The sequence below is a fragment of the Takifugu rubripes genome, chromosome 1, assembly GCF_901000725.2.
Source record: "Takifugu rubripes chromosome 1, fTakRub1.2, whole genome shotgun sequence".
Taxonomy (NCBI): domain Eukaryota; kingdom Metazoa; phylum Chordata; class Actinopteri; order Tetraodontiformes; family Tetraodontidae; genus Takifugu; species Takifugu rubripes.
Window position 1 is genome coordinate 18,934,015 of NC_042285.1, and position 24,091 is coordinate 18,958,105.

General features: G+C 44.1%; 3 protein-coding genes across 5 annotated transcripts; 1 reads left to right on the plus strand and 2 right to left on the minus strand.

The window, feature by feature from the left end:
- Positions 1-386: 386 nt before the first annotated feature.
- Positions 387-7,791, plus strand: stk24a (serine/threonine kinase 24a (STE20 homolog, yeast)). The gene is made up of 11 exons (XM_003961824.3): positions 387-893; positions 2,531-2,761; positions 3,740-3,796; positions 3,881-3,989; positions 4,312-4,469; positions 4,580-4,765; positions 4,861-5,006; positions 5,223-5,355; positions 5,429-5,497; positions 5,609-5,745; positions 5,891-7,791. Exons 1-11 carry the CDS (start codon positions 852-854, stop codon positions 5,922-5,924), a joined length of 1,302 nt encoding a protein of 433 aa, XP_003961873.2. The 5' UTR covers positions 387-851; the 3' UTR covers positions 5,925-7,791.
- Positions 7,792-8,416: 625 nt separating this feature from the next.
- On the minus strand, positions 8,417-16,822 carry ino80da (INO80 complex subunit Da). 3 transcript variants are annotated; one of them, XM_011609393.2, is made up of 10 exons: positions 16,703-16,822; positions 14,449-14,695; positions 13,545-14,365; positions 13,315-13,417; positions 13,010-13,231; positions 12,680-12,789; positions 12,420-12,553; positions 11,985-12,202; positions 11,759-11,913; positions 8,417-11,684 (listed from the first exon to the last, which is right to left on the minus strand). In XM_011609393.2, the coding sequence occupies exons 1-10, from the start codon at positions 16,767-16,769 to the stop codon at positions 10,681-10,683; spliced, it is 3,081 nt and encodes a 1,026-aa protein (XP_011607695.2). In that variant the 5' UTR covers positions 16,770-16,822; the 3' UTR covers positions 8,417-10,680. The 3 variants fall into 3 exon arrangements, with proteins under 3 accessions (XP_011607695.2, XP_011607692.2, XP_011607704.2); XM_011609390.2 differs by having other exon boundaries at positions 12,680-12,792; XM_011609402.2 differs by lacking the exon at positions 16,703-16,822 and adding an exon at positions 16,215-16,665 and having other exon boundaries at positions 12,680-12,792.
- A 170-nt stretch (positions 16,823-16,992) lies between these two features.
- Positions 16,993-23,863, minus strand: LOC101064163 (NADH-ubiquinone oxidoreductase 75 kDa subunit, mitochondrial). The gene is made up of 19 exons (XM_003961825.3): positions 23,717-23,863; positions 23,025-23,104; positions 22,667-22,761; positions 22,476-22,583; positions 22,296-22,372; positions 22,127-22,208; positions 21,911-22,041; positions 21,639-21,824; positions 21,411-21,545; positions 21,182-21,296; positions 20,912-21,057; positions 20,691-20,819; positions 20,467-20,596; positions 20,214-20,374; positions 19,968-20,122; positions 19,385-19,560; positions 19,093-19,227; positions 17,943-18,015; positions 16,993-17,438 (listed from the first exon to the last, which is right to left on the minus strand). Exons 2-19 carry the CDS (start codon positions 23,101-23,103, stop codon positions 17,347-17,349), a joined length of 2,205 nt encoding a protein of 734 aa, XP_003961874.1. The 5' UTR covers position 23,104; positions 23,717-23,863; the 3' UTR covers positions 16,993-17,346.
- Positions 23,864-24,091: the final 228 nt, after the last annotated feature.

Here is a 24,091-nt window from a genome sequence, read left to right on the forward strand (position 1 = left end):
TCTGCAATCCAAGGTGTTCAGTATATGTTTTAAAATGACATAATGTGAAAACAAACGTGAAAAGTATTACTTTATAGTGTAAAAACACACCATAAAACCGTATTATTTTCTAGCTACGATATGAAATTTTATTGTTAAAGTTATTTTAAATTAAAACATGTCAGTTTATGTTTCGTTATTTCTATGCAGGAAAGAGTATGTTCTGAGATTTATTATCGTAACAAATGAAACATGATAAAATAAAAGGCTAAAACGTATTATTAATTCACCACAACGTTATTTGTTTAATAATGTACGAACTTCCGGTCTCTGTGACGCTCCACGAATGACGCATTACGCACGAGCCACTTATCTTCGTCCTGATTGGTTCCCTGGAAAACGAAAACGACAATAATCCAAGATGGCGGTGGACGACGGGAGAAAGGCGATGAGTGGAGAAAACAGCAAGATATAAAACTAATACCATTATGCATTTATTTACTAAGTGCGACTATTTCAGATTTTAATTCTAGGTTAACGTTAAGAAATTGGCAAGCACCCACTGAGAGACCACGGTGGCCTACAGAAGCAGAATTATTCAGCACTTTGTCAAGCAGATGCCAAAGTAGCTAGTGTGGCTAACCTTTGCTAATTGCGGAAGGCGAATGAGAAGGCAGGTAGGCAGCTCGAAGTTCAATCCGAGAAGTCAAGCGCATTTCCTTTCCTATAGTCAAGTAACCGCTGCTTGGAAACAATAACTATTAGAATAGTTTGTCGCCCAGCACCTAACAAGGGGGGACACGAACATCACGCCTGTGATAAGGCACCAGAAATCACTTGGTGAGGCTTCATCTGGACAAGCGCTAGACACCATGGCTCATTCTCCGATTCAGAGTGGATTACCGGGGATCCAGGTAAATAAAATGAGGTTGTACGGACACTTAAGGTTTTCATTTTTTTGACTTCCTTTTTATCTTCCATCACAATGTGCTTGAGTGTTATTTACTTTGGTGATTGGTCGATCAATGACGTCAAAACCCGACACACAGTTAAACGTATACGTGTATGTCATTTCATATATTCCGCTTTACAGATGAAGCTGCCACTTTAGAAGTGAAGTTATTAAATGTACGCAAGGTATTCGTCAGTTTGACACTTGAATATGTGCAACGTGAACTCCGAATATTTGTTAACGAGCATCACTAATTTGGTGTTTTGAGGGACAGCGATGGCCTATTTCCAAATTATTATTGAAAGAATGACCTTGACCGTCAGGACACGTGGTGGCACTCGGAAACTCTAGTTAAACAAAGACAAGTTTAGAAAGCTGGAGCTGCCCTTGGCTTTCAAAAGATCATATTGGACAGTTTAACATCAGCCAGTGGGCCCTCGTCCCTCGGGGTGTGGTGCTCGGAAGAGACAGGAGGACACATTTGAGTAATGGGAGAGCATCAAACACATGCCTTTAAAGCGAGGTCTGGGCAGCTTTGGCTGTCCCTCTAAACCTGCTATGGTAAGTACATTCCCATTATGTGTAGTGTGCAGTTGCTGCACCCCCTGTTGTTTTTGCCTTTGTTGTTACAAAGGTTGGCCTCAACATTAAAATGTTCACCTGGATGACTGACCACACAACTGTTATGACAGCGTTTTGGTTGTGTTGTTTCTACTCTGCTTTATTCTGCACCGCTCGGCCTCTTTGTTGTAACCTCTCTGCCGCTCACTCCCCTGCAGAGTTTGACCATCATGCATTAGCACTTTTACAGGAAACTATTCTCATAGGGGACTGAAGCAATTTTCTGCCTAAGATAAACATCAGTGTGTTTTGCTGGGTTTGAAGGCCGCCTCTGCAGATTGCATCACGTATCGATTGATATGATTGTTGCGTCTTTGAAAGTGTTCCACGTGGAGTTCATTTCTGAGTAACTAATCATTTAATTAACTAAACATGGCAGCTTTGCTGGATTATCTCTTAAATTAAGCCCTGGCTTTGATTTTATCATTTAAGTGTCTCCATTAATGTGGTCTTTTCAGTTTCCAAAGGGCTCTCACAAAGGCTTGTTGCAGACGAAGGAAATTGAAATAAGAAATACCATTATGTTGTGACGCTCCGTGGGGAAAAGAGCCATTTAGTTTGGTCAATAATCAGAGCCTCACCATTCAGTTTCCATTTAGCCCTTGTGGGTGAACTCATGTAGCTACAGGTGCACGTGTTCTCATGGCCACTTACTTAACCTTTTAGGGGGCTGTAAGTTTTCTGCTGGGAACTTATTGTTCCATGTCAGTTTTCATGGATTCTATGGTCGATTTCTGCATAAAGCGTTGCACATTGGCTGGTTGTGTTTACAAATTCATGCATTAATTGCAAACATAAATAATCTTGAGTTAATTTTCACGGTACTAATGAACAAATAATAGGAACCCAGACTGAGTCATCCTCTTGTATAGGAGCAGAATGTGCTAATGGCTTTAAAACCTGCAATTTTGTCTGCTCTGACAGATTTTAGAATTGTACGCACTCTGTTATCCTCTAATAATCCTGTCTGTCACACAGAATTTCAAAGCAGACCCAGAAGAGCTTTTCACAAAGCTGGAGAGGATAGGAAAGGGCTCTTTTGGTGAGGTCTATAAAGGAATAGACAATCGGACTCAAAAAGTTGTTGCCATCAAAGTGATTGATCTGGAGGAGGCGGAGGACGACATAGAGGACATTCAACAGGAAATCACAGTTCTGAGCCAGTGCGACAGTCCGTTTATCACCAAGTATTATGGATCCTATCTGAAGGTAAGCTTTAACCTGTGTGTTCTTATTATAAGACATAATCTAAAAGATGTCTGAGGACGTCAGAACTTTATGTAGATGTTGGAATTCTGAGAGATTTCCCTCAAAGATCCTGAAGTCAAACAGTAGCCAGAAATGAACGCCTCTGGGGTTTCAATCAACCTTTTGACTGCTGCGTCGACGGCTTTACTTTACTAAACTTTACTAGCTTTACTAAAAACTATGATTTGAAACTACCGTTGAGTATATTTTCAAACACACAACACGTGTTGGAGCTTCAAGGGCCCCTCTCAGCTCTCACTACAGCACTTAGGGAGGGAGTGGTTCTCCATTAGCTTCAGTTGGGTGAGTAGAGAATAATTAAGGCTTACTTGTGTGCACTCTCAGAGTGTTTTGGTATTTGTGCTGTGTGTTCCGTGTGCATGTAGCATATCTGTTACAGAACTTGAAAGCGAATGTGCTTTGAGAACACAGACAGAATTTAATACAGACAGTTAAGTGATGGAATAGAATCTTGAGTGCTGATTGAATTTAGCACGGTGAATTTCACTTTCTGCAGGGTTGTCAGTGGTGTCGGCCAGACGTGCTGCTGCTGCTCACATTAGTGCATGTGCTTCAGTATTTCTGACCACAACAGTGTTTATAAAATAACAACAAGCCTTAGCAACCATGTTGTCATGACAACATGAGATTGACAATATTCCCTGCAGAGGATTATAAAAAGAGGCGGCAAAAGGTCACAGAGGTACATGGAGGCAGATACAAAAACACGGGGAAAGGAAGAAATAGTCCCTGGTTAATGATGGCACAGTTTAAAGAGCTCCTTTCTATTTAATAATATTCTAATCTATTTACGAAATGTAACTATATTACTGTACCCTGATGTGCACCGGTCATGTGACTGCACATGATCACAGTCATTTATTCAACATTCGGCTCTTATTTTCTCTTGTGTGATGCAGTTATTGATCTGTTTTTCAGGGTACAAAATTGTGGATTATCATGGAATATTTGGGTGGAGGATCAGCTCTGGACTTGGTAAGACTATATCAGACAGTCAAAAGGACTAATTTTATTTTCAGGCACTCCATCGCACATAATCACATTGAGCTGCTCTGTCAGATGGAACCGGGGGCCCTGGATGAAACGCAGATCGCCACAGTTCTGAGAGAGATCCTGAAAGGTCTTGAGTATTTACACTCGGAAAATAAGATCCACAGAGATATTAAAGGTGAGCAAAGTTTTCTCTTTGGATTTGTTTTCTGTGATATAATGTGCTGTCGTTGGGTTATTAATGCAGATGTGTACACATACACGTATGAAATGTGTAGCTGGTAAAGCAAACATCTGTCTGGTGTGACAGTGAAGCCTGTTCTGGCTGCACTGTTTGTAGTTCCACCTTTTAAACAGCGTCCTGTTACTACAGTACTAAATGACATGGTGTAAAACAGGTCCTCTGGGAGCTAAATACAGAGTTTTCGTGCAATTTGATTTGGTATTTGGTCTCGTTTATGTGTTTAACGCATGTGGCACATGTGCCTCTGTGTTTCCAGCTGCCAACGTGTTGCTGTCAGAACAAGGTGACGTGAAGCTGGCAGACTTTGGAGTGGCGGGCCAACTGACGGACACCCAGATCAAACGGAACACATTTGTTGGTACGCCGTTCTGGATGGCTCCTGAGGTCATAAAGCAATCAGCCTATGATTCAAAGGTCAGAACGCTCCCTCTTTTTGCCGTCTGCCGCAGCTGATCCAGTGTTTAATAGAAGCTCGACAAATTGTCAAACATGATCATATTTATGGCATTGTTTTCGTTTTATAGGCAGACATCTGGTCATTAGGAATAACAGCAATAGAACTGGCCAAAGGAGAACCCCCCCACTCTGAACTTCATCCAATGAAGGTTTTATTCCTCATCCCAAAGAACAATCCACCAACCCTGGAAGGAAGCTACAGCAAACCGCTGAAAGAGTTTGTGGAGGCCTGTTTAAACAAGGAGCCCAACTTTGTACGTTTAATTGGAATTGTTGCTTTAAAACGCTGCTGTCTTAATGAAAACTGTACTTTTATAGTTGCTAATCCTGTTTTCTGCCTTTTTCTTAGAGACCAACTGCCAAAGAGCTGTTAAAACACAAGTACATAGTGAGGCACTCCAAAAAGACTTCCTATCTGACCGAACTGATCGACAGGTACAAGAGGTGGAAATCGGAGAAGTCTCGGGATGAATCCAGCTCCGATGAATCTGATGGGTAGGTTGGTTTGCTTTGGTCAGTGTTGTGACCTCCGTCAGTAAACAGCATTAGGAATGCAGGACCGCAAGGCAGGTTCAATACAAGACAACAGATCCAGTATCCAGATGTTGTCTGTGCTGCCCTCCTCTGGTAGGGTCAGTGGCTGTGCTAGAACTGTGCTGACAGGGACACGGTTTGAGAGTTAGTTATCCCTCCGTTGGTCTGTGGCTGTAGGGAGCAGGATGGTCAAGCCTCTGGTGGGGACGAGTCTGACGGCGATAAGTGGATCTTTAACACAATCCGGGAGAAGGACCTAAAAAAGTGTCAGAACGGGTCGACTCAGCCCGAGGAGATGGAGACGAACCAGGTGCAGTGTCTGTTCAGGAAGATCAGAAACCTTCGCCTTTGATCGCCGTCTGAAAACTCATCCATTTTTACAGGTTCAGGAGAATCCAAAGAGGCCTTTGTCACAAAGCTTATCTGCAATCATTTCTCCAACATTTACCGAGGTAACGAGTTTAAGTGGTCCCTCAGAAATCTCTCTAGTGTTCTTTTAGAAGGCACAGATGTGCCCAATCGGGTTCACAGGTAAACTGTTCCCTCCTCTGTTATTTTTGTAGTTGAAGGAAAAGGGTGGGAAGAGTAACCACAAGCCAGAGGCTGCAGAGGAGCTGCAGGAGGCCATTTTCCTGGCAGAAGAAACATACCCGGGGATCTGCGACTCCCTGGTAGCAGAACTGGTGCAGAGGCTTCAGAGGTAAAGTGGATTTCAATGTTTATAGGATAAATATACAATATGAAACAACACCTCCGGTAGTTGTAACACCAGTGACCTCAGGCGTTGCTGAAATATGGGCCATCAAACAGGCTTTTTCAATGGCGGTATTCCGGTGTTTCCCCAGGTTTTCTGTGCCTCACGCAGCTGCCGCTCAGTAAGAGCCCTGCTCTGGATCTCCACCCCGATGGCGGTCGTCGGGTTTTTCCTCCCTTCTGATTCCCACAGCCCAGATGACGTCTCCCAGGAAGGTCTCCCATCATTCATTCATTGTGTTTAAGGATGTTCTATCTACACTCTGCATCCTCTCACAGAAAGCACCTTGCCTAATTAACTGTGTGCATGTGTGTGTGTGTGTGTGTGTGTGTGTGTGCGCGTGAGAGAGAGAGATACCCTGCTGTGAAACAGGAGTGTGTGTATACTGAAGCACTCTATTAAAAACTCAGGTATTCTGCTTTAAGTTGATGGGGTCTTCTGGGAGATGCACCACTCTATCAGGTGGCTGTGCAGAGGTGTGACGCTCATTTCCACAGGTTTATGGGAAGTCCTTGTTTGTGATGAGACCACTGTGTAGACATGGCCAAACAACCTGTAGACTGTCGCGAGGTAAACATCGTGAGAGACTAACGGCCATATATGAGATTGCCTTGCCTTTCTACCTGTTCTTTTTGTATATCAGTCTTTTGATTTATCCAGTTGTTTTAGTACTCATCTAATCAGTGACTATAGCTGCCCTCATTTGTGGTTTTACTATTAAGTTATCATCTTGTACATATTTGTAATTTTTAATTCCACTCTTATGCTGTGGTTGTGATCCTGGAGAATGTAAAGCAGGCTGGATTGCTGATGCCCTCACCAGTTTTAAACACTGGATCTTGTTTTGCCAGCCCTCATCCTCAGTCTTCTCATCCCTTGGTTTAGTGAGCGCGGAGGTCCATTCAAACCACTGACAGGGCAGTGCCATCCTTTAGCCTCAGTCTTCCTGTAGGAGCTGCCAGGGTACCAACCCCTTCCTCTGTACCCGCAGCTCCAATTGCACTTCTAGGTTGAAATGCCTTTGACTCTGAACAAAGTAGCCATACAACGGTAGCACCAGACCTGTTGAGACGAGCAGGTCTGCTATCTGGGACAACAACTCATGCAGTGTAACCTTCTCCTGGCTGCAGTTTTATTTTATTTTTTTTAGATGTACAGTAAGCAAATGTGGTAGACGTCACTGCTCTCAGATTTACATATTAACCTAAAGCCAGGAGGAGTTCACTGACTCACGGCGCTGCTGCTACTCCTGACTCAAGTATTCAGCCAACACAGATGACGGAGCTGTAGAACCCGCTGGTTGACCTCGGCGGTATGCGTTTTAGCACACCGCTGCAGGAGTCATGGAATGTTGAGTCCTAATCAAGTTCAGCCTTAGACTGTTTGTGAAGATTAGTAAGCTTTAAAATAATAGGTCTGGTTTTTTTTTTGGGGGGGGGGGCATTTGGGACTGATCAAAAAAAAAAAAGTGTTTTCTGAATTGTGAGAGATGCCAGGCGGTACTCAACAGCAAGGTTCAGGAAGTATCAACTTCAAATGAAAACTGAATAATCAAACCACAGGAGGTACGAGATGCAACATTTCTTTTTATTGTTTTCATTTGCACCTTTTATGTGTTGCACTTTGCAGATTTTTTTCTTCTCTTTTTTTTTGTAATAATACTTAAAATGCTGTTGTTCTGCAATCACAGGTGTATTTTTCTTCCTCCCTTTTTTGGCTATAAGTCCCCCACGAGTCATTTCTTAGCACAAGTAGGCAAATATGAAAGTATTTTTCTAACAGAGCAGTATTACCTAGTGAAGTTTGCTTCCGTCACGTATTAAAGTGTCAGTAAACACTGGATTTGCTATCATGTTCATTTTTTCATTTCAGTTTGTGTGACTTTGCTGACAGTTGAGGGTCCAACGTACACTTTTGCTAATTCAGAACATTGCTGTCGAATTGACAGAAAGCTGTCAAACCATTATGAAATAAATACAATTCCATTTCAAATATGATGACCTGTGTTTTCTTTTTTTCCATATTATTAATTTAAAATGTGTGTGCGTGTTCCAAGCTCATCTGCGCAGTAATAATGGCGCCAACAGGGACCAAGAAAAGGCTGCTTTTAAAGTATTTATTTTAACACAAAACTGGGTTCAGTCACCATTAACCAGTCCCTCCTGCACAGCACAACACACCCACCACAGAAAACTGACAGACTTCTGCACCGTCAAATTAGCAAAATTGGCCAGGATGCACACAGACGAGGACCAGATGCCTCACGCCCCGAAGTCGTCCAGTTATGACCTGACTGAGCTTTGTCAGGGTTTGGAGAAGATGTTTGAGACTAGAAGTTCCCTGAATACACCTTGATTTAATCTGCACTGTCCCTGAATGCACTGTGATTAAACATTTTTCTGAATGTGCCTCAATTTAATAAACAGTCCTTGAATCTAGATGCTCCCTGAATGCACCTGGATTTAACCTGGACAGTCCTTGAATACGCCTTGAATTAATAGACAGTCCTTTGATTCCAATTACAAATATCACACACACTTTCAATAATAAGTATTTCATAATGAAAACAATCTAACGTTCAGTTTAAAATATGAACTCTATTGGACAGAAAAAGACAATACCTCACAGCAAGTTTTATTTATACATCCAAAAACAAAAGATCAAATTTATCACACTATATACAGATATTACATACAGTGTTTGTACACATATTACATCATTTGTACACAAGAAAAATATACATAAAAATGTAAACTTTTGTATACAAAAAATACCTTAGACAAATTAAACAAGGACCAATAACAAAAGGTGACTAGATTAGCTCCTCCTATCTTTAAAAACAGTAATACAGTACATTCAATGAGTATAGGAATTTTGTCAGCCATTTCTGAATCGAGCAGTTAAATGTGTTGATGAGCCCTGTTGCTTTTGTCCTACTGTCGTTTTTGGGAGAGCAGACCGGTGCGATGGCTAATCTCATGCTAGCGAGGATAAAGTAGTGACAGCGAACATATAACTCATATTTCTAAAAGATGCACGCTTTTCCGACGCACTTCTCGTCTCCACGGATCGACGCTGCTGTCGCGGGGAAGGTCGGCTGTCTGTGGCGGAGCTACGGGTTTGCACTTTATAACAGTTTCTCTTTGGAAGGCGGAGACAGAACTGGGTCTTCTCACAGCTGGAAATGGGGGGGGGGGGTGTCTGATGCAGGCTCAGAGTTACCAATGATGGCAGCTGTTCGTTTCATGAATGTCACACACACACACACACACACACAAACAAAAGGCATGACGGACACAGGACCATGTCAAACACCACCAGCCTCATCCACTCCTGTGCAAATCCATATTGAAACAAACATATTCAATCTGTTTTTAATCCACAAATTACTCATGGCAATGCATATTTCTATTTTTCATACTGCCAACAATCAAACCAGTGACCATTATCTAAAATCGATATATTACTCTCACATAACAGATTGCCGTCCTGTGCAGTCTCAGACCTTCTTGGAGTTTAATAGCTATCAAAAGTATTCTATATGTGGACATAATTTAAGAACATTAATGACAGCGTACAAACATCGATCCCTCCAACTGGGAAGAGAACGCGCAACAGTTTTGATAGCCATTAAAATAACAAGACTCGTTCTACAAGACAGGTTCCACTGAGCACAATGCAAATAACAAGTTCAATCCATTGCTACTCAATAATTCACCATTAAACCCCAAAGAGAGACGGCTACCCTATATACCTAATACTCAACAATATGTGACAGTCCGTAGAATGTTTAATATAAGAGCTATTAAAAGCCATGGTTCCACTGCTGCATGAGTCCTTAACCGACAAAAAGATCTTTCTACATTTATTTCTGCATTTTCATTATTTAGGCTGTTGTGTTGTTTTTTTTAAATCACTATAATTGTTGAAATAAAACAGCTCCACACACCATTTCATCCCCTTTAAATCGCTACTTACACCTTCTTTATCATGTCTGACATAATCTGAGATCCTAGAAGTGAGTGTTGAGGAGACGTGAATGTTGTCAATGAGGATCAGACGTGGACCAGAGAGCACCGCTGACAGTAGACACTTAAAGAACCTGGATCACCTCCCTCGTTACTAACACTGAAACTAGCCTTTAAAATCCACTGGTCTCTGTTGGATTAAAAACCTTGCAGACGTCGTCAAGGGCAGAACGTGTTCCTGATCTGGAGCTACATTTAATGAGACCGATAAAATACTTTACAATACTAGCGGTATGTTAATGTTTATTGCTTTAAGAAGTACGCTGACCTTCAAGTGTCTACTCGGCAACTCAGTTCCACAAGCGAGGGCGGGATCCAACATTTTACCTTCTGAACAAACCAATGAACACACATAAAGGAAGATTACACGCAATAAAATTGGCATTAAAAGCATATTTGGACATTTAAGATGACTGGAATCTGGGGGATTCTGTGTGTTAACGGCTTGAAAGGTTCTGGCTCCTCTTCACAAGCAGGCGTAGGAAGGGGAGAAAGAAATATATGCGACGGCCATCTGCGAAAGACGGGGCAGTAACGAAGCGTTAAATGACTGAGGCTTCTGGGAAAATGAGTTCTGAGCGCGGTCTCTGCTAACGTCCTGGCTCACACCCACTGACTACATCCTGGTCGCTCCCTGTGACCCCTCCCCCATCGATGAAACCACAAGGCATCAAACAAAAACGGACCGGCACCAGCTGAAAATTCAAAAGACCGTGGTACTGTGCGATAGGAACATTGGAGGTGCGTTGAACAGTGCACATTAACCCCACCGCGCACGTGAATCAAATTCGACCAGCTGTGTTTGAGCGAGTGCCAGTCCAACGACCAGTCACGTCAGGACGCCTGCTGTCCTTTACTTTTGCGTGAAGGGCGGCGTGGAGCTGTTGGCACTTGCAGCAGCGGCACTTACGATGGAAAAGCCAGCCGGGGGCGCCGTAGAGCTGTGACTGGGCTGCACGTCTTTTGGGATGCCACTGTGGGAGGCCAGTTGATGGCCGAAGGCCGCGCTGAACTGAGGGAGCTGCTGCTTGGGCTGCATGGAGGTCAGGAGGTCGTGTGAAGAGGATGATGAGACAGGGGGAGTGGTTAAGCCAGTCAGTCCGCTCGGGGGCATCGCCGAGAGCGCCGCCATGGGCTGCAGGGTCACAGAGTGAGTGGTGGCTGGTGGAGTGGACAGTGAGGTGGAGATGAGATGAGTCTCTGATCCTATCAGATTACCAAACTGGGAGGGGTCGGTGAGAGGAAGAGAAAGACTGTTCCACGAGGATCGCGGGGGTTCTGGAACCCCGCTGAGAGAGACCTCTAACAGCAGAGGCGTGTCCGTCTGGAAGGAGCTGGTGTGGGGTGAAGATATGTTGTCACTGTACGGCGATGGCACGTGCTCACTACTGTAGTGGCTGCCCTGGGGGGAGGACGTGGGCAGGTCCGATTTGGCCAGCACATGTGGCGCGTGTGTTCGGGAAAACGTTCGCTCTGTTACCGAGGTCTGAGTGAGAAGGGGGGTGGTGGGCGGGGCTACCGTAGGAGATGATGAAGTCAGGTTGGAGCCTGAAGTCGGGGGCTGAGATGGTGGCAACGTGTTAAAATGACTCTCTGTGGACCGCAAAAGATTGTCCTCCAGTTCAAGGCTGGTGAAGTTCTCTGTAGGGATGCGACTGTTGAGCAGGTCACCCATGCCCCCCGGCTGGACCGGACCGGGGAACGCAGCCATGGTTCGCTGGTCCACTCCTTCAGAGGAAGCGAGGTCTCCTATGGAGGTCAGGCACACCAAAGTGTCTGGATACGACCCCATAGCCTGCAGTGCACGTACTAGCTCCTCAGCCTCCTCTGTGGTGGGGAGTAACTCGCCATTCTTGCCTAAACACACAAAACAATAATTAGCAAATAAATGGGAATTAAATCAATAATGATGAAAAAAGCTAGATAAAAACCTTCAAATAAGTCAAAGTCCTGCAGGTCATCAGGTAATCTGGATAACACGTCAGAGAAATCCTCCTGGTTTAGCTCGAGGTCATTTGGAATGTCTGCTATTTCATTGGTGATGTCATCGGGAAGCTCATCTGCACTCAGGTCTGGTGTCGATGGGCTTGTGTTGAAGACAAAAACCATTTAGAAGAAGTTCAACGTGCTGAAACGTGACATCAGCGCGCAGCAGACCTGATGCTGGACTGTGAAGGCATTGCAATGCTTGTAGAAGGCATTCCCAGGTTCCCCTGTGGCAATGCTGGTGGGATGGGCTTCTGGGGCCTCCGAGGACCCCTCCTCTTCTTCTTCTTGTGTTTTTTGGTAAGTGCCGGTGGTTTGGTCTTTTTACGTGGTTTTCGCTGCTGCTGGTGCTGCACCCGTCGGTTGCTGTCCCCTCGCAGAAAGTTATCCTTTAGTGAGACAGAAGAACACTGGAATTAACCCCCGGAGCCGAAACAGCAACTGTGCGCACGTGGAAGAATGAATTGCTCAAGTCTCTAGCAATCAAGAAATTTTTTTTTGCAAATATTCTGCAGGAATTTTCCAATCACATCTTTTCCATAAAAAAAATACTTATTCATGAAGAGAAAATCTTTGGCTGGAATGAAGCATAATATCAATCCGTACCATTTTTTTGGCATGCTCTTCACAGAGCGGTGTCTGGTGCGTGATGTCAAACACGGGAATGGAGCACTGCTGGCCATCTGCAAATTTGGCTGTGCAACTAGCGAAGAGCTGCTGTGAACGGTTCAGAAGGATGTCTACGGAGAACATTAAGGAAACAGCACAAAGAACGCGGGTCCAAAACGTGTTGAACTGAAATCAGCTGATTTCTGCTTGTTTGGGCCGTGGACCCCGGCTGTGCAATCAGAGGAGCAAAAGGATACGCTGAAAGCAGTGCTGGGTGAAGGGCAGAGCCCGGTTGCTGCAGGCCTGGCCCTTCGAACTGCCCGTGCACGCCCCCGTGTCCGTACTCCGCTGCCTTGCTGAAGCCGCGCTGCTGAGACAAACTTCAGACTGAGCAACCTAAACCCCTAACAGTTGTGCTTGACATGCTTTAAATTATAGGATAGAAACTGCACCATTAGATGAGCAGTAACCAAATCTCAAATGAAGTCAATCTGCTGGCTGCAGTTGACAATGGATGAAAATAACCCAATCAGGTGAACCGAATCACTCATTTCACAGACGTGGCGATGAGACATTTGTGAAAGTACCTCGGCCACCTTCGGGAGGCACCACGTAATTCCTGGATGAGCTGCCCGGCACTGTCTGGGTGGCTGCTGGCTGCGTGCAGCAAGGCTTTGCGGAAGGCGTAGCGATACTTCTTTTGGCGTAGGCTGGCTCTCTCCTGTCGGCACATGTGCTTATATTTGTGCTGGAGGTAAGAGCAAAGTCTCAGGAGCCGTGTTCTCCGCGAGGAGCCGTCGTCTTCCAACCTGCTCGGAAAAAGGCCCGCAGACATCACGACAAGCAACTCCGGGCAGGTTGATGAAGTAGGAATGCAGGTTATGATACTGACCCATTTCGTGGTCGCCAAGAACTCTGGAAAGGTACAAATGTCTCTGCCTCCTCTTCGTCCTCCTCCTCATCATCGTCTGCACTGTCTTCTGACCAGTCTAATCCTGGAACAGGAAGTTACAGAGAACCTCAACAACTCCCGATGTGACACAATACACATCTGTCACATTCTTTCCAACCATGCATTTTTTTATAGGAAAGGAAAAGCTGTGATGTGTTTAAATGATTCACCTAGATGAGGAAAGAGGTCCCCGTGCTCCCGTTGTCTCTTTGAACAGAGCTGCACCAGATGTTGCAACCTGGCCAGGCAGCTGGCAGAGGGTGAGAAGGCAGTGGGCCGCATGACAACCACATGCCGCTGATTGTTGCTGCCACTGTCCTTGCAACTGACCGGCAAGTGAGTAGCAGCGAAAGGCATTTTCCTGCTTGGTGATGGCCCAGAAGGTTGCACCGGACTGGGTGCTGCATTAGTGGGCATTCCTGGAGGCAGAAAGTTGACCGTCTGAGGTGGTGGTGGATTGCATAATAAACCCTTCTGCTGCTGTCCGGGAAGGATGAAAGATGCCGTGCTCGAGTGTTGAGGAAGACCTGACTGCTGCTGCTGCTGCTGCTGCCGCGGGAGGTGACTCCGAAGAGGTGAGGAGGGATGAATGCGTGGGACGGGGGAGGGACTAAAGTGCTCAGGGTGTGAGTGGAAGAGGTCCGTGTCATGGCAAAATTTCTGACTGAGCACAAGGCGACTCTGTAGTTTCCTCTTAATGGCACTGCCCTTATGAGAAGCCCCCCCCTCTTCCCCATCCATTTCATCCTCATAAAAGGCAAAAGGGTCCAGAAGTTCCCCGTCAGGGAGCGGTAACAGACGTGTACATGGGGGAGAAGGCGGAAGGTCATCCACACCGTTGGAAGATTTCAGAGCTAGCGAGGGCACGGTTATGTTCAGAGCTACTGACTCCAGGTGGGCCCGAGAACGCATTTCCTCCAAAGCATCGTGCTTCTTCTTCCGCTCCTTCTTAGGAATAAACCCCAAAACCTGCAGGTGACTATTACAGTATCTGGAAAAACAAAGAGAAACGATCACTAGGCATACTGGACATTTTTGAAACACAGACTATGCCACAGTCACACACAGACTCACCTTCGGTCCTCAGACTTCGGGATGGGGTTGGTACATCGTTGGCTGTTGTACTTGGCCACATATTCACATTGCTTGAAGGGTGCAGTCTTATCCTCCAAGACGTGTCGGATACAGAAAGCGTAGCCATTTAGTCTGCGCTGCTTGCAGAGCTTTGGGCTGTACGAGCACAATGGCTTATTGTCCACCTCTGAGAAGTGTATGTGTTTGCCTTCATACATCACGTGACTCTTGTCCTTGACAACATCAGCTGATGGAGAGAGAAAAAGGTCAGGTAAAACCCTCAAATGACCTCACACCTCACAGTGGTAATGATGCCATTAGAGGCAGAACAACATCTACCTCTTTTTCATGTGGCTAATTCTAACCTTAGCATTTTTTAAACAAGAATGTCCTGATGCAAACAACACATAAATCCTCACGTTATAGATTTTCAATATTGCAGGGTACAATATTTATTGATCACTGCATGATTATTAAAACATTACATCAAGAATAGTCTGCTGTACTGTAAATACTGAGGAATTTTCCAGACACAAATATTGATTCAAGATATAGACAGGTTTCTTTTATCTGATCCAACTTTCCCTCTTAAAAGATCTCATTGAGAACCCAATATTACATGATTGTTAAACTATGTTATTCAATATTTTTGTGACCTCGAACACAAAAAAGGTATTTTCTAGAAAAATAATGTCGCATGACAACTGTCTACGCAAAGTTTAGGGGCCGTTAGAGACTAATTTAGGATTCAAAAAGTTCCATCCCTGTAGTCCTCACGGGTTCCTGCAGCAGGGATTTCAAATAAAAAGATGCTACAGGTATTTTAATTAACATATGAAAGCATATGTGACAATTAAAATCTTAGTCCACCTCCATTAGGAGCTCAACGCTAACTTCTGGTGTTACATTCAACTTTCATTATCGTCGAGTTTTTGCTTTGGGGGTTTTTGCCTCCGCCATGAGTCTCATGACCGAAATATGTTTGACACATGAGGGCAGACTGGCTGACCGTAAAGTGCGTTACAATCGGCCGATGTTAAGTCTCGATAAATACGGAAACTGGTCAGGCAGCGTTAGCATTGGAATACGGGAACTAGCTCAGCCTGCAAACAGTTGAACAAATGTCAAAGTTGATTTGGGGTTTAGGTACATCTATATTCAACGTACACAACTGCCTTGAAACACATTTTAAAATATTAATTTATAGACAGAAACGCTTACTATTACCATCAACCAGACGCGAAAAGTCTACAAGCTAACAAGCAATCAAAGCTAAAAACACGGATCAGTAGGCGGTAGCTAACCAGGAAACGGAAACAAATGGTAAAGCTATAATTCAAATTACCTTCAAAATGTGTTTTCGCAATACAAAGTTGTAGTGCTTCGCCGACCCAAACTTTGAATTTTTATACTTAATAAATGTAGTACGCTTCGTGAGAAATATATTTCAACAAAGGGTCCACATACAATGCTTGAGGCCTTACGTGCATCGAAGGCCTGTTATAACCGAGGGAATTTATCCACTTTCCTTACATAACTTGGAAATTAGCTGAACACGAGAGTAAAAACCATATACATACCAATACTCATTCAAAATGTTTCAAGCACCGAACCATTTAATTTATATTAAAATAAATGAAATAATAATTGCGGGCCTCATAGCTTTAAAAAGTCCCCGGTATCTAGTTGAGCGCCTAGCCGACTATGAAGCGGTGCGATCGGTAGGCTCGGTAATCGAGGCCGAGGGTGTGTGCGCTTAAGCTTACCTTAAATTAGTATGAGCCGCGTACGATATTCGCTCCAGATAGACGGCCGAAAAGGTCTATTACGGTCAGCTAGGCTATTCGCGCATCGATATTCGAGATAGTATAGTAAGAGTGATCTTCATAGATGTCAGCTTATCTAGAAATAAAGATGCATGTAAATATAAGCTACCCAGAGCAAATTACAAGCAGAAGGTAGACTGCTGAGGATTTTTGTTGGATCCACAGCAGACTCCTCACAGCACCACTACAGGCACTGCGGGGACATGACAACAACCCGCTCTACAACAACAACCTCTCCTACCATGTTGGAAATTCAACTTTGTTAAAAAATCCCCACATTATTTCAGTGACATGCACAGGTATCGATCAGAGAAGGCGCAGTTTGCCAGGAGTAGGGCGCACTTGGTGTTTAGGTTTTTTCCACACTTAAGAGCTTTTAAGAATGCTGTTGGAAAGGGTCCAGCAAAGTGCTGGTGCGTGAAATCCACCTGGACCTCTGCTCTTCTTCCATATGAATGAGCCGCAAACCCCGCTGCTCTGTCGCGGGCTCCTCATTGATGACGGATGACGGACCACGCGCCAGGCGGATCGGGGAGCACGAGACTGCAAAAGTTTCTCAGCATGACGTCATCAGGTGTAAAGAATCTGATCAGCTGCTTCTGAGACATTTCAGAAATACAATAAAATAAGAGTGCCATTAAAGTTTGAGGGTGGATTTATTATGCTTGCTATATAAAACATTATTTAATAACAAGTAGCTACACATACTCCACACGGCTTTAGGAAAATATAATTTAAATACTTTAACTTCTTGAATATTTTACACACAGACATGAAATTATATTTACTTTGGGCAGACAGTGATTGTAAAGCTTTGGTCTGACTAAATTGTGAAGGTAATAGCATAAAGTATCAGGTGAATCTGGAGACTGGATAAACCTTTGATTAGGACCTGACACATATTTCTGAGGGTGTACATGGATTTTACTATTAAAATACTATTATACTGTACTATAACGAGGAGAAGGAAATATAGTAATGAAAAGCAACTGCAAATAAGTTAGTAGAATGTTTGAATAGATTTGTGCGTATGTCATTAGTCTATAAAGTGCTCCGTGATCAGTTAGTAGCTCTAACATATGGCCGGCTCATCCACAGCTTGAGCTCCTTCTGTGACAGCTTTCACACACTTTGCCATCGTCTGGGAGGCTCTGCTTATCGGATCTGTGGAGAGAGGTTGAGAAAGGATATCACATTTAACATACTAAACTACCGAGAAGGTGAAGAATTATTTACAACCAGTCGCTTTGTTGTTATTACTTTTTTGAGTGCAAATAAAAAGAAAACATTTAGGATGATAATATACAGATATATAATAATTTTAATATCATGACCATATGAGAAAACTTCTTAGTTATAAACAAATCAATCCATTTATATATTCTTTACAAACAGGAAATAACTAGTACTATACACATTTTAATAATACAGGTGACAAGATGGTAAAGGCATTTTAGTTTGCATTTACGTTACTAAGAGCTCAATTAGAAAACTTTGTGATGAATAATTACCAATGACACTGTAAAACAAACACTTCTGACCACTCTGCTTTGATATGGAGTAAAGAGCAGGTCAATGAGGATAAAAGGACACAACACTGCTGTGTCTCCTGGAAGATTCTGAGGTAAGAAATAGACTGACTAGACTGTCGGTGTGACAGTGACCCACCAGTCATATAGAAGTCCTTCACTGTGAGCTGTGAGGGGACTAAAGGACTAGTCAGGACAGCCTGGTTCACTCCCTGAAAAGAGCAATTCACTGTCATCATGAAGAACTGTCACTGACACAGATGATGTAAGGAATTACCGTAATTTCCGGACTATAAGCCGCTACTTTTTTCCGACACTTTAAACACTGCAGCTTATTCTACGGTGTGGCTTATTTATGTTTTTTTTCGTGGCGCACTATCACAACTATTGTGAATCGGTCATTTTTACTAACCCTCACCAACGTGGAAAATACTAGAAGAAAAGCATATGATGCGACTTTTAAGTTAAAAGCGATCACTCTGGCGGTTGAAGAAGGAAATCGAGCTGCTGCGTGTAATCTTGGCATACATTACGGTAATCAATGGCGAGAAGGTGGAGACGCCCGCCTGAAGACCTGATCCAAAGCAAAAAGACGACAAAAGCTTTTAGACGTAAACATCGCAGGTGGCCCGAGCTTGAAAACGTTCTGGAAGACTGGGTCAACACACAGAGAGCAGGCGGCCGCGGTGTTTCCGCTGTACAAATCAGACGGAAGGCAAAAGCAATCGCCACCGCGATGAAAATAGAAGATTTTAGAGGTGGGCCATCGGGGAGGTTTAGATTGTTCATTGTTTGAGTAAAAAAGCATAAACAACGTAATTTGTGTGTAGCTGATACAAACGTATATTTCAAGATGGCTGCATTACAGACACCGTTAGGAAAAAAAAGCATTTACTGGTAGAATATATTTGTTTATGTTGCTAAGTGGATTAAATTAAAAGAAAAGTTAAAAAATCCTGACGTGATAAAATTTGGATTTAAGGTCTCTGTATAAACATACAAGTGAAAAGAGTGGCTGTTGTTTCTTACCTGTTTGTCACTCGTCAGTGACTCGTCTCTTACGGTAATAAAAACATAAAAACACCGGTACTGACTGTTTTCGATCTAATTTTTCATATTACTACGTGGGATACCTGCGGCTTAAAATCCGGTGCGGCTTGTATAAGTACAAAATTGATTTTCTTTTTAAAATTAGATTATGCGGCTTTTAATCAGGTGCGCTCTGTAGTCCGGAAATTACGGTACTTGACTTTCTAAGCTAATCATGCTAAATGATGCTAACGGCAGACCTTAGACAGTTCATTAGCCTGCTTGAAATAGTTGGCTTCTTCAACATCATCGTAGCGCACCAGATTAGGAGAAACCTCTGCCAGTCTGTCACGCACTTCATCAATAGTGTCATATGGCAGAGGCACACCAGCAAGCTTCGAAGACAGGAAAAACACACACACACACACACAGATACACACACGCACACACACACACGCGCACACACACGCGCACACACACACACACACACACACACAGAGTGTTTAGACCTAATAGCATGAAAGAAAAATAGATGATCATTGAGGAGCCTACCTCAGAGATGGCTCTAATGATCTTCCAGTCCTCCCTCGCCATGCCTGGTGCAGTCACAGCAACTTTGGTCTGCTGGGCACGGCCTTCGGTGTTCACATAGGTGCTACATTTTTCAGTGTATGCAGCTCCAGGGAGTATGACATCAGCCATGGGTGCTCCGACATCTCCATGGTGACCTGGAAGACAATAGCACATAGTTTTCAAACTGGCGGGAATGTCCAAACAAAACCATGATGTGTGCACCCTGGAGTTAATTTGCCGAGTAGAATAAATGTCACGATGCAGTCAGTGCAATCAGTAAGTAGAACAACAGACGAGCAGCATTTTGAGTAGAACTTTTGATGAAGATACAGTAACCGTATAAAGATCTATAGCTAACAAATAATGATTCGGATGAGTCCAGTTCATCAAAATATGCAGTAACCTCAAGCACCAATAGAATGTCTTTCCTCATTTGTGCAGTTTCTCCTTCTTTGCCCATCTGGTCATGTGTAAAACTGATTCAGGACTCGTGCTGCTTCTATTATGTGTCATGGATAAATTAATGGCCCCGCTTCTGCTGCTGTGCTGTGAATTTGCTGACCTTGATAAATTATGAAACTATCCTTAGGGAGGTCTTGGCGAGTAATGCAGCCCGCGTCAGCTCCGAGTAGGAACAGAAGTTTGGGTGGGTTCTTTCTGATAGCCTCCACTCCTGTCTTGTACCCAAGATCAAGAGCAGCCACCTGACTGGCTACCCTGAAAATGCAGAAATACAGCACATAGAAAGTGAAACTCCCTCGTTGACACTGTCCTTTAACTGAAAGCTTCACAACTGACAGATTTTAACCTGTGGAGGACGTTGAGAACCTTCCAGCTTTCCTCCACCTGACTGCTGACTCGTGCATTCTGAGCAATGGTTGACGCGGCAGCCATTATCGCGGCGCCATCTTCTCTCTGGAGGCAACCGCTCCCAACCACCACCACTGGATGTTTTGCAGTAGCTAAGACCTACATGATGACAGTTCAATAAAGACTTGATGTAAGTCAGAACCTCACTACCTCACCATAGCATGTATTACTGGCAAAGTCCTGCGCCTTACTTGAGCAAATGGGTGAGCCCCTGAAGCAATTTCCTGCAGAATCTCTGCAGAGTCCCCTAGATGATCATATGTGTAACTAAGGTCCACTTTCTCCCCGAGAAGAGACACTTGCAACTCGTTGTGAAGCCAACTGGAAAGGTTATACCCAGAAAATAATTATAAAAGAAAAAAACAGATTTAAATCGATCCTGTTCAACAATCAGCTGCTTACAGTACAGTTTTACCTTTTTCTGATTCGTGCATTAAACAAAGGCGCTTCATAGCGAGGATTCGTCCCTACCAAGAGCAGAAGGTCGGCTTCTTCAATGCCGGCAATCTTGGTGTTTAGGAGATAGTTTGAACGCAGGTCTGATCTAAAGAAGCCAACAAAGTCAAAGCAGGGACCTATTAAAATGAGCTCAGCTGCTTCCCGCAGCATTCCGTTCTTCCTCCTCCCTGCTCCTACCCAGCTCCAGCCATAGGGAATACTTCCTCGGTGCACAGATTTTCACTGTTGAAACGATTCAGCAAGTCTTTCAGGGACAACAGAGCCTCTGCATCCACCAGGCCTCCAACAACAGCAGCCATTTCCCTTCCTTCAACTCCTTGCATCTATCAAATAAACCCAGATGCTATAGCCAAGGCTGAGGGCAGTCAATGGTAGTAGTATGTAGTAGTAATGGCTGCTAGTAACATTGCGGAACCAGAAAGAATAACATTAACACAAATAACATACTGCTCCAGCAACACGTGTGAGTGCATCTTCCCAGGTGGCTGGAACCAGCTGCCCTGCCTGGTTTTTCACCATGGGTTCAGTAAGCCTCTGCCTCTTGAGTCCATCATAAGCAAACCTGAGGGTTGTAAACAACACACGCTGTAATGCTCATGTACACAAACAACCCAAAAATATCCCGTTTTACATGTGCTGGCCAACGTCACCAGCTTTAAGATAAAAAAAGCAGCACCTCGTCTTGTCCGAAATCCATTCCTCATTGATGTCCTCATTAAGACGAGGTAGGATTCTCATCACTTCGCCCCCGCGAGTGCTCACTATGATGTTACTGCCGACAGCATCAAGGACATCAATGGTTTCGGTCTTCCTGCCGAACACCAAAGAGAATGTCTACATATTAAAGCTGGAGAGCCTTTTCCCCTGTGAATGTTTATGAACACATGCAGTATAATTCACAAACCTGGTCTCCCATGGGCGGGAGGTGAAAGCATATGGTTTGGAGGTCAGAGCCCCCACTGGGCATATATCAATAACATTACCAGACAGCTCTGACATGAACATCTTTTCTACATAGGTCCCAATCTGCAGGTCATTGCCTCTGCCTGTCGTACCCAGGTCCTCCACACCTGCAATCTCACTAGCAAAGCTATGGAAAAAAAACAACATCATTATTATTGTACAATCTAAAAGCTATATAGACTAAACTTACTATGGATATGGCTTCAAACCCACCGCACGCAACGAGTGCACTGAATACAACGAGTCATTATTGTCTTGATGAGAGGACCGATGTTTTTATCTTCCACAGCTCTTTTGCCCTCTGTAAAGCGGCTCCTGTCACTGCCAAACTGCATGGACTGGTCCTTTAAACAAGAAGACATACCCGCACAATGCCTGTTGGACACATACTATAGTACACCGAGATCAAATATGAACAGGTGGTTTTACCTGTAGGTCACATTCTCCTCCCTGATCACAAATTGGACAATCCAAAGGGTGGTTAGCCAATAAAAATTCCATCACACCCTCCCTGTCATAGAAGAAAAACGGTCTCTGACTACCCACTCTATGCCACTTTATCAGATGTCTCCAGGCCTAGGAAAACATATAGACCTACCTGGCTGTCCTTGTTTTGGGAGAGTTGGTTAAAATGTTCCAGCCCTTCATCACTGGCATCGCACAAGCAGCAACTGGCTACAGAAAGAATAAAAATGTATCACTGCCTGTTTGATGGATGCTGATTTAGAATAAATCTCAAAACAACATAAACTCAGTCTGTGTCTGGTTTAGCATATACCTTTGGAACCTTCTCAATCTCTACCAGACACATGCGGCAGTTCCCTGCAACTGAGAGGCGTTCGTGGTAGCAGAAGCGAGGAATCTGTATTCCTACTTTCTCGCATGCCTTAGACAAAATCGAGACACAGATAAATGTGATATTGACACTTAAGTTTTAGATCAGTGCTACATGCATAAATGTACCATCACCTGCAACACAGTGGTGCCCGGCTCCACCATGACAGGGACGCCATCCACAAACACCTCCAGGAGGTTACTGGCAGCTGCTGTTGCTGTAGTGCGAACTTTAGGAACAGGGAAAAAGTAAATAAAATCACAAAATGCTTTTCGCAAAACATATTTAGAGACCACATCACGAACCCTCACAATCATTTCTAGGCATTCTGACAACAGGTTCTAAATTGAGCCGGCAGCAGCCTGTAATCCTGCCTGATAACTAATCCATCAGACGGAGCTTCTGCTGCCTGCACACACTCATGGGTGGAAATACGAGGGAACCAAAGCAGCTTCCATGAGGCAGATTCGGGGGTAGCTCATCGTTAGTTACCATTGTTAGCGGCAGCAGCGCCTCCTCTGCCCAGGGCTGCAGGAAAGAGGCTCCGGCTCACGACAGGGAGACGTAACATGCTGGGGGAGAAGCAACATCATGGGTTTAGTTCTGCTTTTAATTGCTGCTTGACACACTTACACCACTGACGAGGCATTTGATTCGTAAAACAGGACCATCGAAAGCCTCCAAGTAGCATATATGAGCGTATATAAACACGGAACACTTATTTACCTGCAGGTTTCACGGTTGTTTCGTAATGGAAAACCGTGTAAAGTATAGTAGTATTGTGAGTTATACGCACAAATAAAAGCGCATATTCGTAAATATAAGACGACAACTGAGAAAAACGACCATTCGCCATTACGTTGAACCAGTCAAAGAGTGTGCCGACATTAACATCCATTGGATCCAAAAGTTGTTGTTTTTATTATTCATTAAGCTTTGGTATTTATGCTGATACACTCCGTCGTTATGCTGTCAATAATTTAATAGTCGACCACCAATGTCGATGTGCAGTATTAAATCCAGCACACAGCGATAGCTTCCCTGCTACAAACAAGCTAACACGACCCCCCCAAAATAACATTCGGAGAGCCTCTTTCAGAGGATTATTCACTGGAAAGGGGGCTGATGCTTCCACACCTGCTGTGTTGCGCTTACATTCGTGACATTAAGCCATAAACACATACCTTTACAGCATCCGTGCTCGATGAGTCCCGCAGACGCAGATTGCGCACTTGTTTTTGTGCTGCGTCACGGATTAAGTAACCCGGCGGGGTTACCGTAATCCAAACCGCGGGAGCATTTCCTAAAACACCGACACATCTAACGGCGCAGGCTTCTGCTTTGTTCCGCTTTATTCTGGACCGCATCTTTTTACAATGGCTACTGGGTTTATGGCCGACCATATGAATATTTATGGACCACATTCAGGACAAGACGCTCTGGTTGAAACAGAATTTAGGAACTTGTTTCCCAACTATGTTTCCCAACCATCCCCGGTAATCCCGAGGGCAGACACCGATGGACCCATCTTTGAAGGGCTGCTCCTAACAGGATATGGT

Coding starts and splice junctions, on each gene's coding strand:
- ino80da (XM_011609390.2), bottom strand. CDS start 16,769: ATGAGGAGCCCGCGACAGAGCAGCGGGGTTTGCGGCTCATTCATATGG. Junction 14,696..16,702: donor GAAGAAGAGCAGAGGTCCAG/GTGGATTTCACG, acceptor TCTCTCCATCAG/CTGATGTTGTCAAGGACAAG. Junction 12,203..12,419: donor AAGAGCATGCCAAAAAAATG/GTACGGATTGAT, acceptor GTCTCACTAAAG/GATAACTTTCTGCGAGGGGA.
- stk24a (XM_003961824.3), top strand. CDS start 852: ATGGCTCATTCTCCGATTCAGAGTGGATTACCGGGGATCCAG. Junction 2,762..3,739: donor ATTATGGATCCTATCTGAAG/GTAAGCTTTAAC, acceptor TCTGTTTTTCAG/GGTACAAAATTGTGGATTAT. Junction 5,498..5,608: donor TTTCTCCAACATTTACCGAG/GTAACGAGTTTA, acceptor TTATTTTTGTAG/TTGAAGGAAAAGGGTGGGAA.
- LOC101064163 (XM_003961825.3), bottom strand. CDS start 23,103: ATGTTACGTCTCCCTGTCGTGAGCCGGAGCCTCTTTCCTGCAGCCCTG. Junction 22,584..22,666: donor CGGGCACCACTGTGTTGCAG/GTGATGGTACAT, acceptor ATTTTGTCTAAG/GCATGCGAGAAAGTAGGAAT. Junction 19,561..19,967: donor TAGTTTCATAATTTATCAAG/GTCAGCAAATTC, acceptor ATTGTCTTCCAG/GTCACCATGGAGATGTCGGA.